The following is a 20515-nucleotide window of genomic DNA, read 5'->3' on the forward strand; positions in this document are numbered from 1 at the left end:
TGAATCACGACTTACTAGGGTTGTCACAACAATCTTTGCCAAAAGAAGATATAACCATGCGTTTTCTAGGAAAGGGGTGTGTTTTCAGATCACAATTTCAGGGACTGGAACTTCATATTTAAAGAAACAGACATACACTACGTTAAATACTCCTCAGGTCAGATCTGTTAAGATTCTAGAAAAAAAGTGGACTAAGAAAATGACTTACCTCACTAGCCTGAGGGATGGTAAGCTTTGGTAATTTATTCTTAGAACTGGGTGCATTAGCTTTTCCTTCCAACAGTGTTCCAAATGATTGATTTCCATATACACTCTCAATTTCTATTGGAGGTTTCAGTTCAGGTGAGTCATTAGGTACTTGGTCCTGACCATCCATAGGTCTTACGTAAGCTGTAGGCTTTTGCTGGCCCATGCTAGTTTTGCAGTGCAGTCCTGGTGGGAAACTCTGGGTTGAGAGACCATTGTTTGCAGATAACAAAGATGTAGAAGGAAGTGGAGATCCAGGACCGTGCCCTACAAACTCAAGTTCTACGGGTGACTTGGAATGACTGTTTTCTTTATAAGAATGTTCTCCAGTTGTTGATTTGGAATGATTGTGCCTCCGTGAATGTGAAGATGATGCAGCTGGGTTTGCTTCCTCAGCGCCTCCATTTTTATGTTGCTCACTCTGACAGCTGTAGAGATCGTCATACCTGCCTTGAGGCTGGTCATGTGAAGAGCTATGCTTTGTCCTACTCTGTTGACTACTGGATTGGCTTGGCTGTGCACCGTTAGAGTTGTGACCACCACGTGACCAATCTGTCCTGGATTTCCTGCTGCTCTGGTGACTGTGTAGCAAAGTAGAATTAGATGACAGTGTAGAAGGTGGGGGCATTGACGTTGACGAATGACCACTGATCTGGTGAGACGGGATCATCCTGTTTCTCTGTTCTGGAAAAAAGTTCTGTTCATTTTTGTCAATGGGAGTCTGTGGTACAGAATTCTTTGGGATTCCTACAAGGTGGCTCTGGTTGGAATGGTTGGTTAACAAGTCCTTCATTTCATCATAGTTTCCCAATGTATTTTGGACACGGTTAGCAAGGGCATCGCCTTTATTTGTCTAAAATACCAAAAAGACACAGAGAAAAGAGTGAGTAAATTCCTGGTTGTGAAGTTACTGTTTGGAATGGTTATCTTAGGAAACAATGGCAAACGTTAGTTACTTAATAGTGTCATGCTGACATTTAATTTAATTTCAATTACATTTTGCATATGTTATGTAAGAAAGAACCTCTTGGAACAGGCTTGCATGAGTAACATTTATATACTGCTTCCTTTTTTCTTAAATCTGTTCTCAGAGAAATATTTAAATTACATCAGTTACGGATGTTATGAGCAAAATAGTCTGGTTTTATGTCAGATAAGTTGGGCTTGTACATTTTATATTCTACAAAATGCGAATGTACAATTACTGATTATTGAGTACATGAATGAAAATCAAACATTTTATTTAAAATATGTTATTGCTATAAACCAGGCGATAATGACAATATATATAAGGAGCTAAATTCATCTCATGTGTAACTCCAATGATTCCTTTATATTGGGCTCAGTTTGGCCCAATATACTTAATAGTTGAGATCTAGAAAACATACTGCTTCCAACTGGTGAATTAACTGCTACTAAAAGAGTGTTCCAAAGATGTTGTACTAAAGTAGTATGTGATTTCTATATTCTGAAGCACCAGGATGCCTCTCTTGGCTTAGAGTGTGGTGTGTTTATGAATCAGTCGCTCACACTGCTTTTCTTCAAATTGCAGTAATCATTAAGTAAGTTCTGATTCATCTATGATTTACTACTATTATTTTTCCTTCTGAAGTGGTTTTTACTCTGCTATATATAGTATCCTGGGTAAACAAGCTCAAAGGTTATAACTGATATGCAGCTAGTTTCATTTTCCTTTTTGTTTTAAAAAAAGGTCAACCAACATGGAACCAGTAAACGCAGTCCTATTATAACCCTTTGTGTTCCACAGAAATGACCAGCATTGCATTAAAACAGCCTATTCCCTATACACTCGTTACTTTATCAGACTCAAGGGGTGAGAAACACTGCTTTCAAAACTATGGTTCCTGTCCGAGCATATGCTGAACTTCTACAATCTGGAAGCGAAGTTTGAAGCTACAGTATATGTGAGGTAGGGCTTGATACTTCATATAATCTCTCCCAAAGCAGGCTCATACTTCAAGTTAAGCCTCTCTTTCCTCTGAAATGCTGAGCAAAAGAATGAAGACAGAAAATTTATGCATCGATTCCTCTTGGAATATCTGCTTAGATTTCCAGTGCTCAACTAGTCTATAGAGGAGTTTTTTTTTCTTGGTACTTCTCATGCAGTATAAAACATTGAGGGGAAAAAGATAATAAATGCTGATTTTCTCTAGCTCAACTCGAAGGAATTGTAATGTATATCACCACTGCACTGAGACAGAGATTTAAATGTTAACTGCTCAGTATTGTTCTCATCTGTATGAGTGCTTCTAACCGAGATGGCTAATAGAAGTTCTGTAGGACTAGGAATCACTTTTGTTCACTAAAAGTTCCTAGGTTGGTCATTTTAGTGGCAAAAACTATATTCGAGCTAAGCCAAGAATAACCTCTTTGTATATGAGCAGTTTCCTTCCACTGAGTTGCACAATGTGCCATTTGGCCTGCAGCCAAAACCAGACTCTCTGTTCAACCCCCAAAATTAAAACAAGGAGATTCCATTGTGCTTAAGGGCACAGCAGGAATTATGATGCAAGCCTTAAACACTTACATACTTGTGCTGTTTCCTCCTTCCCCACCAAACTTTTTAACTCTTTGAGCCACAGCCCACATGATGGCTAAGTATCTAGAAAGTCCAGAACCACTTGCTTTCATCAGTGTTTTGGTTACATTTTCAATTTACTCTTAACTTACTATCCATAAAGTAAAGGAGAAAAGTAAAAAGAGTACCAGGAACACATTATTGCACTGTAACATTTTAATATCACAGCAGCACATAAAAGAGCTTCTTCTCTAAGCCTTCACCGAGAGACTCAATATTTTAATTTTAATACATGGATTTTCAATCATTTTTACTGTTAGAGGAATCTGATTCTCAGGTTTCTTTTAAAATATGTCACCTAATGCTAAATGTCATTTCACTTAACACTAGCTCTCTGTTTTATACAAAACGTTCACATCCTTTGGGATGAAAGGCACTCTATAAATGTAAGGTATTATTTGTAGTCATTTTCTGGGAGTATTAATGAAAAAAACCCTTTTCTGAAAAGCACAGAAATAATTAATGTAAACCTCCTGAGCCTATTTTAAAACTCTCTCAGACCCTGATCCGATGCTTACTGAAGTCAGTGGAAAGATATCAGTGGCTTCAACGGCCTTTGGATCAGGCCCTCAAAACATAAATACTTCTGCCAATAAAGAGATGGTCCACTGCAGCTTGAAATACAGTAAAACACAAATAGAAAATGCACCCCTAGGCAGGGCCGGCGCTTCCATTTAGGCAACCTAGACGGTTGCCTAGGGGGCCAGAATTTGGGAGGGCGGCATTTTGCGGCCCTTGGCGGCAATTCGGAGGCAGGTGGTCCTTCCGCGCTCCGGGTCTTCGGCAGCAATTCTGCGGCGGGTCCTTCACTCGCTCCGGGACCTGCCGCTGAAGTGCCCCGAAGACCGGGAGCGCGGAAGGATCTCCCCGCCGCTGAATTGCCACCAACCGGGAGCGCGGAAGGACCCCCCCCCCGCCTTTGAATTGCCGCCGACTGGGAGCGCGGAAGGACCCCTGTCTAGGGCGCCAAAAGCCCTGGCGCCGCTCCTGCCCCCAGGGCGAAATTCTCCTCATTTTGTCAAGGAGGGGCACTGTGTGTAATTCAGGGCAGAATCTAGACTTAAGTCTTGACACATATGAGCAATATTTTTATTTTCTTCCTCAACAGATTGAGCATTGTTATTGAATAGTAGGGTATGCCTGGCTAGTCTTGCCACAGGCACTACAAAAATGAAATTAACTATTTCTGCCCATTACATGTTACCTTCAGGTTGGGAACATTTTTAACACCCTCTTCTGGATGATCCTTTGATTTCTTAAAGGAAACTTCTGTACTCTGTCTTCTGAGCAACCAGTTGAACTGCGGTTTTGCCACTATTAAGGAAACATATCTTCTGAGTATTCCAAGACATAAGTTATATAACTGCTTTGTGATTCAAGACTAGCAGTACTTCCTCAGCCTCTCATTAATTTAGGAAATGCACACCTTTCTATGTTTGGCTGTATTGCTTTAAAAAAAATCAGAAATAAAATCCTACTGAATGGCTAATTTGCTCACTAGCTACTGCATTATAGTTCTACAAAGAACACACCTAATGCATTCCGACTTATGAGCCCAATTAATATGGGTTTTGTGACCATTTCTATGAAAGCCTGAAGTTTCATAATTCATTCACTTTCTCATGCCTCCCAGCATAACTAACCTCCATGGACTAGAAGGTGAGATACTTTATGCTATGCTTGAATATAGTGAAGCATTACATTGAACATTCTCCAAAGACTCATGCAAAAATGAATTCTTTCAGTTGGGTCCTATTCCTCCAGTTGAACTATTCCGAGGCAAATCCTCAAAATAAATAAATAAATAAATACAGACCACTCCTCAGACAGTTTGTCTATGAAATACTAATGATATCCAAATCTATTTATGAATGCAAAACATTAAAAGGTATCACTAGTAAACCTGGAGCCTCTGCCAGGAAAATTCCCACACTGCAGATTCAAGCAACTGCAGACATGAGACCTCAGGCTGTGATCTGGTCAGCTCTGACAAATTAAGCAGTACCAGTGTTTGAAAGGGAGACCTCTAGAAAGCTCACATGATCCATAACTGGCAACAGTCAGCGCTCATAACTCTTGGTCCATCCTGGCCAAAATTGTGGTAGACAGCACGATATTTTTGAAAGTGTTGTTTTCTGTATTAGACTCTGGCACATAAAAAGAACATATTTCTAGACACACACTAAAAAAATCACATCTACACACACACACACACACACACACACACACACACACACACACACACACACACACACACACACACACACATACAAAGGCACTTATGAAAAGTAGATAATAAAGGGGCCGGGGATTAAACAGACTCTCCGTAAGTATACAAGTGATGGTGATATCCATATAATTAATGGCAAAGAACCACATGGTAAACGATATTTATGTTCCACCTCTGTCCACAAATCTATGTCTCCCTGGACTATTTTTGTTTGCAGTGTTGTTTGTCGGCAGGTTGGTCTCAGGGCATGAGAGAGCCAAGATGGGTGAAGTAATATCTTTTTGTGGACCAACTTCTACTGGTGAAAGAGACAAGTTATGAGCTTCACAGAGCTCTCCTTCAGGCTACTTCAGCCCAGGCCCAAAGAAAGCTCTATGGCGCTCGTAAGCTTGTTACTTTCACCAACAGAAGTTGGTCCAATAAAAGATATTACCTTACCCATTTTGTTTCTCTGGACTATTTTTAACATTCCAAGCTCATACAAAGTAGCACTGGTAGCAGTCCCATCTCATAGTTCTCCATTTTGGGTTAAATGCTGCAGTGAATGGGGAAAAGTGAGTGCGCAGAACACATATATTAGAACAGGGAACCAACGAGATGGAGAGATGTTTTCTATTTCTCAGATTCTCTTCTTCTCACTTCCACTTCCCTTCATCCCCTTCCCTCTGTGGTCCTTTGGACATTCATGGGCCAGATCTTTAGTTGATGTAAATCAGCACAGTCCCATTAACTTTATTGACTTTGCTAATTGAGGATCTGACCCCATGGTTGGTGAAAGGTCACTCCATTTGCACTTGATGGATACCTTCTCTTTCCCCTTCCTCTGCACACCTAATTATGGGTCTACTTGCTTCTTGCTGGTAGCTTTATTTATTTTAGACAAGACTCCTGGTTATGGATACAGGAGAATGGACCATATTCTGATCTTAGTGACATCAGAGTAAATCTGGAGTAATTTACATCAATGCAACTGAAATCAGAATTTGGTCTGACGGGAAAAGAAACAAATCCATTCCCAAATCTCTCCTGCTTCTTCTACACACACATTCAATGTACACAGGGTTTATCATTGAATACAATTTCAATATGTTAAAATGCTGGAGAAGGTCCAAATGCTCTCTTTTGATGCTACTGTCATTGATAGGAACCAGAGCAGACTAAGTGGGTGCACTTTGCACTATTTCTGTTGGCTACACAGGGCCTAATTCTCATTCACACCAAGGATCCTTTGCACCTGGTAGTGTAAAGAGGCTTTAAAGGGGGCGTAAGTTACATTTACACTCACTTTAAGGCCAGTTTACACTGCTCTTTCATAAACATGAATCAGGCCCAGAGTTCACTCTCTGCACTTACTTTGTAACATAAACCACAACTCAGTCTTTAAGGGCCAAATCCAACCCCCATTTGTTATCAGTTAAATTTCCACTAACATTAATGTAACCTGGATTGGGCCCTTAATAGCACAGTCCTGTAAAGGAAATATCACTTTGTCCTTAATTCCTCCTGACGTAAAAATCAAGACAAAATGGGTCGAGTTTTTATATATATAGTTAATAATAAAGATATATATAGTCTTAATTTTCCTTGCTCCTGTGGATTTAAAACAGATTAAAACTATTGTTTTTGTGTATGATTATTTAACAATTTATTTATACACATCAATTTTTACACTAATTTGTATGCTGTTCTAAGAGAGTATAATTCTAAAGAAGTTGTATTCAAGAGTTCACCTTGTAAAACAGGTGGTGATAGATATTTTTGAAAGTAATATATCTATTCTTTAAAGACTATTACAGAAATGCATAGATTTTAAATGCAGGTATTGTGTACTCAATTGTGCAATTCTAAGCAAGTGGACACAAATTTCAAAATGTATGGACTATTTTAGAAATTTAAAACACATCTTTCTGAGAGCACAGTAGATATTAAGAATGGTTTCGAAGTGTATAATTTTTAATTCTCATGGATGAAAATTCTGCATTATTTTGTTTGTTAAGTTAATTTGGGGTAAATTCTCCACTCAATTCATTGTTTCAAAATGAACGGGAGGAGGAAGACAAGAAAATAAATCTTGACAATGATGACAATGTATTTTCAGAAAGCCAACTCAAAAACCATACTCCTTGCTAGAAAAGAAATCAGCATTTATAAGACCTCTCTCTTTGACAAAAAGTGTTACTTATCTTAAACACACAGTACATCCTCAATGAAAAAACTGCTCCCACAAATTCTATGAGATCAATAAGCATTTTCATAAAGCTGCAATCTCTTACTTGCACATTTCCATAAGTCTTTATTAACAATCTGGAGTTATTTCGCTAAATGTGGAAATTATTTCAAAGATCCATATTGTTTGGTTTTTCATTAGGCTTCTATTTATTTCATCCCATAAACTCCAGTACTGTGTCTTATTATCATTCTTTAAAGTGTAGCTTAACTAGGTGGAGGCAGAAGGCCGGGACTAAAACATTTCTAAGACGAGTAATCATGACACTCCATCTCCAGATGAACCTCAGCATGGTGTTGGTGGCTTGTGACACACAGAAGGTCAGAGTAGATAATCTGGTGAGCCCTTCTGTCCTTAAATTCGCTGACTCTATGAAAACCTTTTTTTTTTGCTTCATTAGACCAAGTGCAATGAATGTGTCAAGTTTCTTCTTCATCTAAGTGATGTAATATACCAGTCATGACTACATGCAAATAATTGAGAGAGGGGGAAGGGCTCAATCACATTGTTAAATGTTGTACGACTGTTCCCCCACATACTTGCATGTTTTTGGTAGATTAACATCACAACACTTGGCTTTCTCTCTCACACAGAGAACATTTTATATAGAGAGGCCTAGATTCTACAAACATTTATGCACAAGCTTAACTTTAAGCAGATGAATTGAAACAAATTAAGCACAAGCATAAGTGGTGGCAGTATCAGTGCCATATTTGCTATCTCTCATGAACATAATCTGTGCATACTGGGGGAGACAATACAGTAGTTAGAAATGATCCACTAAGGTCATTTGGAACATTTTAAACACTTCCATTAAAATGAGCCACTGTACAGTCAACCCACCATAGAACTCAGTTGTGATTTTTTTTTTTGAAATTTGGGATACTTATTTCAGACCTTTGCAGTCAGTATCCCATTATTGGAAGAGCGACTAGATATCGAATTCCTCTGCAATAAACCAAAAACTATGAAATACAAAAGAAAAGATTAACTAGCTGCTGGATACCCATCCCAATCAAAAGCACGTAGAACCATTGTGTGGTGCAGTCCCTTTTTATTCCTACAGGATTTCATATTTCAGTAGTACATATAGTTGAATTCAGTAATTCAAAGTAACCACAACGGATTAGGTTCTGCTACCCTTACTGACATTGAGTGGATCCATAGCTCTTGCAAACATTTGCACGCAAGCTTAACTCCGCTCCCACATGTAGTCTCATTGAAATCAAGGGACCTATTCACATTCTTAGAATTAAGAATATGGATTGGGGCCTTACTTTGCAAGGAATCTCTCTGAAATCAATGGGATTGTGTGTGTGTAGTAAATGTGAACTCCCACCTGAGAAAGGGGGTGGCCCAACATAAAATATCACATTGTAGTTTGCCAGATTAGATTTTAACCAGTAAGCTACTGTCCCCAATTGGTTGAAACAGTCTCCTAACCTATAATTATGAACCACCACATCATAATGATGTTGGTCCTTCCCCCTTACTGGTGATTTGCAAAGCACACTCATCCTCCCTACAGCTGCTAACAATATAGAATGGAATGCTAAAGTGGTGGCCTTTTAATGGATGTCACTGATTGGGAAGAAGAGTGACATGTACATTTACATTCTGATGAATCCATCAGGGATGCCTGGCTAAAAATCAAAGCAGCAGAAATAATCAAGGGGGACATCCCCTGGTGATGAAATCCTCAAGCAGCAAAGCTCCTTAGAGAGAATAAGTCTCATCGTAAGTCTCTTTGATATCCTTGTTATGCTCCCCGAAGAATTCAAACAGACATGCTCCCCGAACACTTCTTTGGACAATTATGATTGTGAAGGGAGAGTTTCTGGGCTCATAATTAAATGAAGAGATTCTGGTTTGAACAATTCAAGTATATTTTCCTCTTTAAAAATAAAGAGATTAAATGTCAGTGTTGGAGTTAGAAAAACCTAAGTAAAGATTCCTCTGGAGAGCAATATATACTCATTGAAGGAGTGTGCAGAGTGTTCAAAGAAGAGAATATGAATCCAGACTCCTTGTTTCAATCCCTGGTTTTGTCACCAAAATGCTGTATAATGTTGGCCATGTTACTTAACCTGACTGTGCTTCAATTTACTAATTTCAAAGGTCTAACTATCTGTAGAGTCAAACAATCAAGATCAACATAATACTTCTCTTCCTCAGAGGTGAGGCTTAGTTAACATTTGCAAAATGCCTTCAGATGAAAGACACTCTAAAAGTGTAAAGTATCGTATAGCCATTTACCTTGTAGGGTTCCCCAAAGAGATTAAAACCTGAAGCAAAGAGATCTTCATCTTGCTGGACTTCTTGATTTCTTCGCTCCCATTCTTTCCTTTTAAGTGCACTCCGGTCTTGTTCATAGTGACTGAAAAAGAGGATAAGACAAAAAGACAAAATTATTTCCCCCATAAGTCAGTTAAACACTCATTGTTACCAATATTAGGAACAAAACACTGGAAATAGTGCAATTCAAGCTGATGACTTTGAAGGAGGGTGAAGTCCATCCAACAGTTTTCCCAGATGTAAATTTGGGATCATAGGACCATACTAAATACAGCTATTTAGCCCAGCTCTCAGATATCACAGAATTTGTTCCGAAGAGAAATCTCAGCATACACACCTAAACACACTTAAAATTTGCCTTCACTACACTAGGACACTCCAGGAGAAAAACAGACCACATCATGGAATGTGCCATGCAACTACCATGGAAGAACCTTCTCCAGTACCACCCCACACTAGAACCCAAAAGAGGAATCATCAAAAAGTTATAATTCAGACTTGATGGTGGATCAGATCCTGAAAGAAATCTTTCCCAACCCCCCCCCCGGCCCATGCCTTCAAACAAGCCCCCAATTTAGCCAAGTTCATCATCAGAAGCAAGCTCCCCACAGTCCAACTCAAAGTGCCACCACACTCTGCCAGAAAAGATACAAAACCTGTAGACTGCTACAATGATCTAGATCCCTCAGAACACAACTTTCAAGGTCCTTGTCTTCTACACATGCCTACCACATGTGGTGTACCTCATCCAGTGCATCAAATGCTCCAACAATAACTATGTGGGTGAAACCAGACAATCACTACTCTGAAATGAGCTCTCACAGAAAAAATGAAAAAAGATTAAAACACCCTATCACATGAAGGTGAGCGTCTTCAAAGGAAACCTGCACAACACCTCTGAAAGAGGAGCCTGGAAACAAATTCCTAATTCTGCTGGGCACTGAAAACCATGGACTCAATAAAAGACACCAGATTTATGGTCATTACAACTATTTGTAACACACCCTACTGTCTGCTAACCCTTAACTGCCCACTTCATTTTAAGTGGTCTTCTACAGCATATGTGAACTTCTTATGCTTAATCTGTCCCATTTTTATAGCTAGTTTAGACACTATGGTTACCTTCTCCAGACCTGAAGAAGAGCTCTGCAAAGCTGGAAAGCTTATCTTTTCCACCCACAGAAATTGGTCCAATAAAAGATGTTACCTCGCCCACAATGTCTCTAAATAGAACTCATCATTCTAAAATTAAAAAACACAAAAAATCTGCAATTTCCAGATGGTGCTTTCTGCCAGAAAAAAAAATTCACTACAACTTGTCTATAAGTGTTCATGTATAAATATGTAGGCATGCTGTGCGCCTACATGTACAAACACACACATACACACACACACAGAATATACCTATATGGAGAAGCAACTATAGTGTCAACCAGGCATAGTGACATCTTCAGTTCCCTTTAACTGTGTAACACTTGCCTACATCACAACATTCTACTGTAGCCAAGTGTGATTCTGAACAACTATTTCAATCCCGCAAACTCCTTAACGTTTAGTTGTGGGCATAGGTAAGTTGGACCACTCATGCATTCCCAAAATACTGGACATTCCAGTACTTCCTGAAATGATATAGGCTAGAGGTAGGCAACCTATGGCACGTGTGCTGAAGGCAGCACACAAGCTGATTTTCAGTGGCCTGGCCACAGGTCCGGGGGGCTCTTCATTTTAATTTAATTTTAAATGAAGCTTCTTAAATATTTAAAAACCTTATTTACTTTACATACAACAATAGTTTAGTTATATATTATAGATTTTCAAAAGAGACCTTCTAAAAACGTTGAAATGTATTACAGGCACGTGAAACCTTAAATTAGAGTGAATAAATGAAGACTTGGCACACCACTTCTGAAAGGTTGCCGACCCCTGGTATAGGCCCACTCTGGTTGGATGACCCCGCCCCTGTGTACAATGTCATGCTGCACAGAGGATGCCATTTTGAAGAGTGTGTCACTCTGCCCCCACTGGTTTGACCTCAGAAGCATGCTGCATGTGATATCACACTGATGGGCCACAGCAGCTTGCTGTTCAAAATGGTGTCCTCATATGATACCAGGCAAAACTATGTCCAATTCTGTCTCAATATCGGACTGGGCCAAACCACCCAAAAAAGAGGACTGCCCAGCTTAAAATGGGGTGAACGGCCAGCTTAGACCTAGGGAGTGATTAAAAAATGTTTCACATAATGCTGTTCAGAAGGGAAGGATGTTAAGTTAGTCGACTTTTGCAGCAGATAATTCTGCACACAAGCAAATAAACAAAAAAGGTCTATTGACTCAGAGTAGTGATAGCAAGATGTCTGTTATCTGTATGTCAGCTCACTATATGCACCTGTCAGATCTAGATGACAAACTGAGAGATCACATCTACTTCTCTCATGAACAGGACTGAAGTACTTTCGTCTCTTGTCTTTGCAAAATACTTCCTGCTCCTCTGAGGGAAAAGATGTAATTTAAACACTGAAGAGGAAAAAAAAAAAGAAGAGAAGAGATGCATGTTTCCACTTGCATTGACAACTCCTCATGTGACAAGCATTAAGGGACACTTCTGTGCTTTCAACCCCTATTTGATTTGTTATAAGACTTTTGGCTCTATTTTGTGTAAGTTAATTAGCTACAAATTCCAGATGACAATTTGAATAGCAGATTGAGTATTCACACTCACGTTTTCTGTTGTGAGAAATATTTGCCTGCTAGATTTTATATATACATGCCCACACACACGCACACTTATGTAACAGAGAATAGTGAATTCTAATATCCTGATGAGAGTGAATTTAATCTCCACAGAGCTCTACTGCACTTGGAAGATAACCAAATATCTACAACTTTTGCCTTTTTAGCTCAGCGTGATGTTGTATTGGAAGCTTCACATGGAGAGATATAATGAGGAATGAACTGCACAGTGATGAGGCTTTGACAGTGTATAAAGTCACTGATTTCTGAACAAAACCACAATTACTAATTTGAAGCACCAGCTAATTAAAACCACAGCTATGTATTTAGCCTCTTGTTATACCTACTGTCATTTATAATTATGAGGACCTCTTTATCTACTCAATTAAAGTTCTTATGATTCAGGCAGGTTGTGTTTGAACCTGCAAGATCCACAGAGACTGCAGGAAAGCATATGTCTATCTCCTGATGATTCCATGTATCCTTAGACTTGCATACTTGTTTTCATGCAGGGAGGAGAAAAAAAAAGACAGACTAATGCCACAAAGACAGTCAGAAATATGAATTAATAATTGGTTTGAGCAACTCAAGATCATTCATGCTTGGAGTGAATAGGCTTGAGTATAGTTTATTAACAGGATGTAAAGCCACCTAAGTATGTGAGGCTGAGTTAAACTAGATTTTCATTTCTACTTCCCATTTTCAGGTTGGAAACTCAAATGCAACATCATTTTATTTAGTTCGTTTTACAACACATTTTGCCATAATGATATCACTACCTTGGGATCATTTGCTAGTGTAAAGTTATAGGACAGCCCTATAATCAATGCTACTATTGAATTCTTGTAGAAATTATAGCATTATTTTCTAATTTATTGAGGGGAAAAAAAGAAAATTATATTACTATACCAAAGCCACTTACTGTATTATTATTGCTAGCTACAAGCTAGATTGTGGCAGACTATACATCCACAGAGACATAACGGGAACAAAGAATCCTCACTGCACCCCTTCATGGGCTATCTGGACCTTGGGTCCAGATATGTGGGAGTAAGTTGGTGCTACACACTTTCTACTGCCAACTCTGGGGCAGGTGGATAGAAATTGGGTGGAGTCTTGGCACCACTCTGCTCCACAATCATCTTGAAAAAATTTAGCTGAGTCTGGGTGGGTATGGGTAGGGGTGGGGAGTATTGTAATTTTCTGCTTGTATAGACCAGTTGGAAATTTCAACCTCATACTCACTCCCAAAGCAAGGGAGGAACAGTACCTCAGAGAAGTGTTTCTAAGCACAATGCCTCTTGGAGTAATGCAGTTTACACACCAATCCACACACAGGACTGTTCCTAAAGGCACAATATAGTATTAAAACTACAGCTTGCTTACCTTATTCACGAAAGACATGTCCACTGACTTCTATAGCAAGTTTTGTCTAAGAACTGCAAGACTGAGTGACAGAATGATAGTATCCCCATGGAAGGGATCTCGAGATGTCTTCTACTCCAGTCCCTTACACTCAAGGCAGGATGAGGTATTGTCAGCAGTGTACTATTTCTTTTCATTAGCCTTTATGACACTATGGGCCCATTCTTTCTCCATTAATGTCCTCCGCAAGCAGAGATGACCCACGCCTGCCAATCGTGGGGAGCAGAGTGAGAACATCCGGCTCAATCTGTGTGAGCATGCTCAGTACAAGCCAAGCAGCAAATAGTCAGTGGAAGCAGGATGAGACTTCAAGAGTCACCCTTAGTTATGTGAGAAATCCCACTGAATTCAAAGTAAAAATTATTTATTTGGGTGACTAGGGGTGGCACTATCAGGATTTTAGAGGCTTACAAATGACAGCAACTCTGGCCATAGTCTGTGGGAGAGCTTCAGGGCAAAATCCTAGCCTCACTGACATCAATGGGAGTTCTGACATTGACTTCAACTGGGTCAAGATTTCACCCTTAATGTGAAAATATAGTACTAATTCAGGCTTAGATATCTGAAAGCTGTGTCCTTACTCAAGCACGCAAACTGTTCAGAATTCTGAAAGAATCATTATACTATATAATATCTGAGCAAAAGAGTAACTGTGGAATTTTAAGACTAGTTCATACATTTTATGAATCTCAGGAAAATGGTTTATTCTACTTGATGGTGGTTATGTTACTAAGGCAAAATGATGAAACAGCATTAATTTAATGTGGCACAATTTCTTTAAAATTAATTAATTTTAATTAATATAGTATTTATTATATTAACTATGTATACAAAGGTAAATAATTCAGTGTTTTTCTACCAAACACGTTAAAATATTTCTCTTTTAGCAGATGTCCTCATGAAACCAGAAAATATACATATTTAATTCACCCAAGATACAAGCACAAGGCAGAAGCTCACTCCCAGGGGCCCTGATGATGTTTACAAACTATTCCACTGGGCTGGTACATTTTATGACATAAGAAGAACCTCAACTGAATTGCTGCCTTCTACACCATTTGCAAATATCTGTATTTATCACATGTTCTGCAGTTCCAAGCACTGTTATTAAAAAAAAATTAAAGTTAATTTTGAATTCTCCACTCACACTATGACATAAAAGCCTCAAGTATTTTCCAGCATGTAACGCATCTACACACTAGGAAGTGGTTGCTTAGCCATTTAGGTCAATGACTTAGTTCTCTGGAAATTTATTTTTGTTGCCGAAATGCTCAGCACTAAACTAACCCTGCATTGCACATTAACTACAGAAAGTCACATATTTAACTTTAAAATGTAACCAGATTAGAACAAGAATGAGGTCAGCCTTCCACTTATCCAAAGAGTGACACTATGATTGGATCTTAAGGTCATGGTGCATTGAGAACTGAGCCCGATGTTATCTCTGAGCTCTAAATAAAACCTGATGAAACCTTTTTATAGCTTTTCTCCTCTAGGCTTTTAAAAAAAAACAACGAGTTCTGTAGGAAACTCCTCTACACAATTGTTGGGTGAAGGTCTCAAACAAAACTACCACTGTAGCAAACCTGCATAGAAGAAAATGGAACTGCATTTGACTCACATGCCACAAGCAAGGACACAGACTGCTTACTCAATCTGCACCAGTCTTAGGAAGACTTGGTGAGCTCTGCTCCAGATTCCTGAGGTTCCAGATACTGCCTTGGTGGTAGACTCTTTTCAGATGATAAAATAAGGGATTTAGACGAAAACTTCAGAGACAAAGATCCAATATTTTGGGTGAATCCAGGCTTAGATGCAGCTGCTGATGATAACAACTCTTAGATTTACATACACACACCACTTCTGTTATTAATTTTATTACATATTTCTCTTACTAGATTTTCTGTTTATGAGATTAATAACTGAACTGGAATAAACAGGTTCAAACAGAATGAGACACGTTCCCTCCCCAAAAAAGCTTACAAACTAAGGTAGGCAAAACAATCCAATGACACAAAAGTCTAAGTAAAGAAAGTATGACTATATTAGTGAAGAATAAATGGTAGGAAGGATTCCTGAAAGAAACAAGTTATAAAAACTTACATGAAAGGCACAGACAGGATTTTAAGGATGGATTTGTCCAACAGGAAAATGGGAGGCTATTCCAAGCTTTGGGACACCAAGAATGAAGTCGTGACGCTAGAAGTAGGAAAAAGTGGCAAAAGACTGGGAGAGCATAAAGGGAGAGAAAAAAAGAGGAAGATACAATGAGAAGAGAGATGTAGGGGATATGTAACATTACCGACGGTCCAATAGGTGAGAAAGAGCTTGAATGCAACACAGTAAGGGAAAGAAAGCCAATGAAAGTTCAAGGAAGAGGAAGATGCTATCTGAGTAACATAAAAAGATGCTCAGCTGGTGTACATTGACACAGCTTCATTGAAATTAAGGAAGGCACATCAACTTACATCAGCTCTGGCTCAACAATTTTTGCCACAGCACTTTGGGGAGAGGTGAGAAGTTGGCTGAGAGGGGAAGTTACAAAATCAAGGCAAAAGATGGCCACGTGCCGATAAATGTTTTAGTACTGGGAGTGGAGAGTAAGGGTTGATTTAGGTGATCCACTCTTTACTCTGTCCACCCCCCCATACTAAAACCTTTATCCAACATGAATTAGCAAGACAGTAGATTTGGAGGAAGAGGGTAGAAAGAAGTGAGAGAAAGGATAAAAGACTGAAAGCTTTGGAGATGAGGAAGACAGCGCAGTTATCAATTGTGAAAATGAAAGGAGTTGACAAAGAAGATCTTTTCTTGATAGGGAGAGAGAGAGTAGGGGTTGAGATATTGTGACAGGGATTCATTGGCAGAGATGTGGTAGTTGAAGCTATGGAAATAGATGAGGTCTCTCAAAGAGGGGATGAGAAGGGGGAAAATTAAGACACTGAAGGACATCAACGGACAAGAGGAGAGGGGAAGTCAAAGAATCACAAAAGGCAGAAGGAGCTGCCAATGAGATAGAGAGAAACCAGAAGACGAGGAGAGAGTGATCAACTGTCAAATGCAAGAATAAAAACAGAGGAGGTTCCTCTGACTTAGCAAGAGGGAGGCCAGTAGGCAGTTTGGTGACAGCAGAAGCCAGATTTGGAAAGAATCAGGGAGAGCTGCAGAAAGGAAGTCTAGTCAGCAATAAAAGACAGCACCCTCAAGGACATCTGAATGGTGTTGCAGAATGACAGAGTTTTTAGCGATATTCAATACAATAGCCAAATTTGAGAAGACATACTACAACTCTTTAGCATCCAGCCTCCTGACCTCTCAAATATAATTCTTTATCAGTTTTTCTTTCTATCTTAAAAATATTGTGTACTGTTAAATTATGAAAGAATTCATTTGAACCAAATACTTGTCTTCTGTGGAAACAAGAAGTAAACAGGGGGTTTCAAAATAAGGCACCAAGAACAGTGAGCTTAAAACTTTTCTATTTAAATAATGAAAGCACTTGTCCAAGGTTGCTGCTTCCTCATTCTGCCTTTAAGACGTCAGGATGCCATTCTTGTTCAGTTTTGATCAGACATTATGGAGGTTCTTGGCGTATGCATCAAACACAGCACTTTGGCCCCAATCCATCACAGCACTTAAGTATATGCTTAAATTTATGCATGTGAGTAGTCCAATTGAAGTCAGCAAGACTCTGCATAAGAACTTTCCTTGACTGGAGCCAGAGCATTGGTAGTCTTTATTCGGGGTAAGTTAAAAAATATAAAATAAACAACTTTGAGACACAGAGAACAGTTCTCTCCTCTCTCAGTCCGTTGACCAGGGCTAATCTTGATTAAATGAAAATCAGGCCCCGGGTCTTTATTTTCATTGCAATTTTGGCATGAACACTGGACCAGGGAAATGGATTCGGTCAATAAGGTGATTACAAAAGCCAGATTTTAAAAAAATATTTAGCTAAACATTCCTTCCTTACACATCAAAGGCTTCTACTACACTGTAAAATGATACATTTCACAAGCAAAATTACATTTTAAGCACTGACCAATCAGGCCACACTAGAATATACTAATTAATTAAACAAAACAATTAATCACATATTTCTCACATTCAAACATTTACTTTAATGCTGTGGTTTTTGAAGAATGAACACAACTTTTTTTAAAAAGTATCATAATACATCACTGAGCGTCAAGATCAATGAAGATTTTTTTTTAAATGTTAGAATATTCTATCTTTGATGTTCAACAGCTATACAGAGAAATCCTCTAGATGGCTATTGGTTATCTCTTAATAATTCGCATTAAAAACCAATGTCATTCACTGTAGCATGTTTGATACAAAATATTGGAGATTAAAGTCTCTGTACAAAATAACCCCCAGGAGATCCACAGACAATTTGTGGAAATTAAAACCATGAGGTTAAAAACATAGCTAATATACATCACACTGTTAGTTGTTTGTTTTCTTAAGCATGTAGAAAAATGTATTTTAGTTCAGTTTATGCTCATTTCAGTATTATGTTGCTTCAAACCTTTCCTCTGCGTGAATTTGGGAGGAACAAATTCTGGTACCTTTATAGTAAGGAATGGATAGCAGAGATAAACTCATGAATGGTAAAAAGTATAAAACAAGAGATGATGTTTCAAAGAGGAACATTTATTGTTTCCTGTATCATAGCGCATTGTCTCTTGATATGATTAGTTATCAGTCTGAGTTATCAAAAACTAGTATGAAAAAAAGCGTTTACGCAGTTATGCTTCATTGATGTCAGCTAGGGGAGCATGAAAATCTCCATGAAGTTGGGTAATTGATGTGTAAATCAGAGCTCAATCACTCTGTAATAGAAATGGTCCCACTGAAAATATGGTTGTTGAACACTATTGCACTGGGTGAAAAAATGAATGGAGTCAAGATAAGACTTATTTATTAAAAATGATAATAACTGGCAATTTCCACAATTTTCTCTTCCAGAGAGAAGTGTTGTCAGAAATATTTATATGCAAGCTACGGACCAATATATTCAGTTATCCTTATTTGGCAATAATTAACTGTTTCTGTTTTATTAAAATGCTCGGGGACATCGTTATGGATATTTAAAAAGCAAATTAAAAGAACACATTCATCCTTTGAAAGGCGACACATGTAAACGAAAGCAGCGATTGTAATTTGGTTAACAATGTGTGTTCAAGGTACATTTAGGATCGTTGTTATAATCCTCTTGTCATTTCACATTTGCTATATGGCAAGCAGCAAGGCAAAAACTGAAAAATACTTCAAGCCAAGGAAAAAGAAAACCCAAGAAGAAACAAAAATGGTTACAATATAACTGCGACTGTGAAATTCATTAAATGACAAGGATCCACTAAAATATTTGCTAAATATAACACTTCCCCAAGATGCTTTATTTTTTGAAGGATGTATCTGGCATTTAATACATCTAATAAGATAGCATTAAGCCAGTATTATATTTTGTAAATTAAAACAAGTTAAAGCATCAATATAGACCTTCCCAGAAAGACTCGACATCCCAGTCTTCTAGTTAGTGCTTATTATACCACACTGGTAAACTGTAACAAATTTATATACACATGTGTGAAACTCATCAGTTAGTCTTGGCACTAGATAAATTACATACAGGATAAAGGAGCTGGATTAGGAGGCTGTGTTAGATGAGTAACCTGCTGTGACTGTAAGGGGACTCTGTCGCTGTGAGGGGGTATACTAAGGATGAAGTTTCAGCATAAATTCTGAATTTCCTTGCTCTGTGAGGTTAACAAAATGGGCCTATTTCATTTTTACAGTCATATTTTCTCCACTTATGTCTTTTGGGATGTCAAGTTCCTTCAGAACTGACATTCTGACAATGAGCCCATTAAGGCTTAGCCAAGGTCTACATTATAATTCATACCCATTCAGAGTGTACACCCTAACAGCTTCTTAGCTGCCATTATACTTCAAATGCGTATTAACAGCAGCATTCTATGCATTCATATATTATGGATGCATAATATGGAATGTTGTTTAGCTGTGTTTTGTGTATTATCCTTAATTTACATTTACAGCAAACACCGTATGGTGCCATGACTGCATCTACTTGTGAATTTATCAGCAAATAGCAAGTATCTGCATATTGCTGAGGCATAATGATCATTTGATGTAGTAAAAGATCTTCTGAAAAAATAGTTGCAATTGATTTTTAAATTTTGAATATCTCCACTGTATTTAGGGTGACCAGATGTCCCAATTTTACATGGACGGTCCCGATTTTTGGGTCTTTTTCTTATATAGGCTTCTATTACCACCCACCCCCGTCCTGATTTTTCACATTTGCTGTCTGGTCACCCTAACTGTATTATTACAACATTTTTAAATACCCCAAAAGATTGCTACATTTTATATATTTTAAAAGATGCAAGATGTTCTAACAGTATGGGAACACACACACACATTCAATAATCAAGTAATATTTAACACACAAGGGTTGTGTTGCTAAATAAGAGCGAAACACATTTTCTGAAATCTTCACTTGACTTTTACAAGTATTTTTTCATAGTTACTATAACAGATTCTAATTAACATTGTTACTCAAAGTATTTGGTACATATTTTTTCACATTACTTTAAAAAAAAAAGAGAACTCCTCCTCATTTTACTGGCATTTCATTGAAACAATGCCAGACAATCTGGAGCTAGCAGAAATTAAAGTGAGTTTTCTAATATAAAACAATCATTGATTAGCACGTATTCTTGGAGCCAGATGAA

At 38.3% G+C, this 20515-nt stretch overlaps 1 protein-coding gene across 2 annotated transcripts in view; it reads right to left on the minus strand.

Annotated features, from left to right (window-relative positions):
* Window positions 1-20515, minus strand: part of AFF2 (AF4/FMR2 family member 2) — a 402517-nt gene that overhangs the window by 275919 nt on the left and 106083 nt on the right. For both annotated transcript variants that reach the window (XM_030576098.1, XM_030576097.1), the window contains exons 2-3: window positions 9559-9679; window positions 209-1099 (exon numbers count right to left, since the gene is read on the minus strand). In XM_030576098.1, coding sequence (XP_030431958.1) covers window positions 209-1099; window positions 9559-9679 — 1012 coding nt within the window. The remainder of the gene's footprint in view (window positions 1-208; window positions 1100-9558; window positions 9680-20515) is intronic.

The sequence above is a fragment of the Gopherus evgoodei genome, chromosome 9 (genome assembly GCF_007399415.2).
Source record: "Gopherus evgoodei ecotype Sinaloan lineage chromosome 9, rGopEvg1_v1.p, whole genome shotgun sequence".
NCBI lineage: Eukaryota > Metazoa > Chordata > Testudines > Testudinidae > Gopherus > Gopherus evgoodei.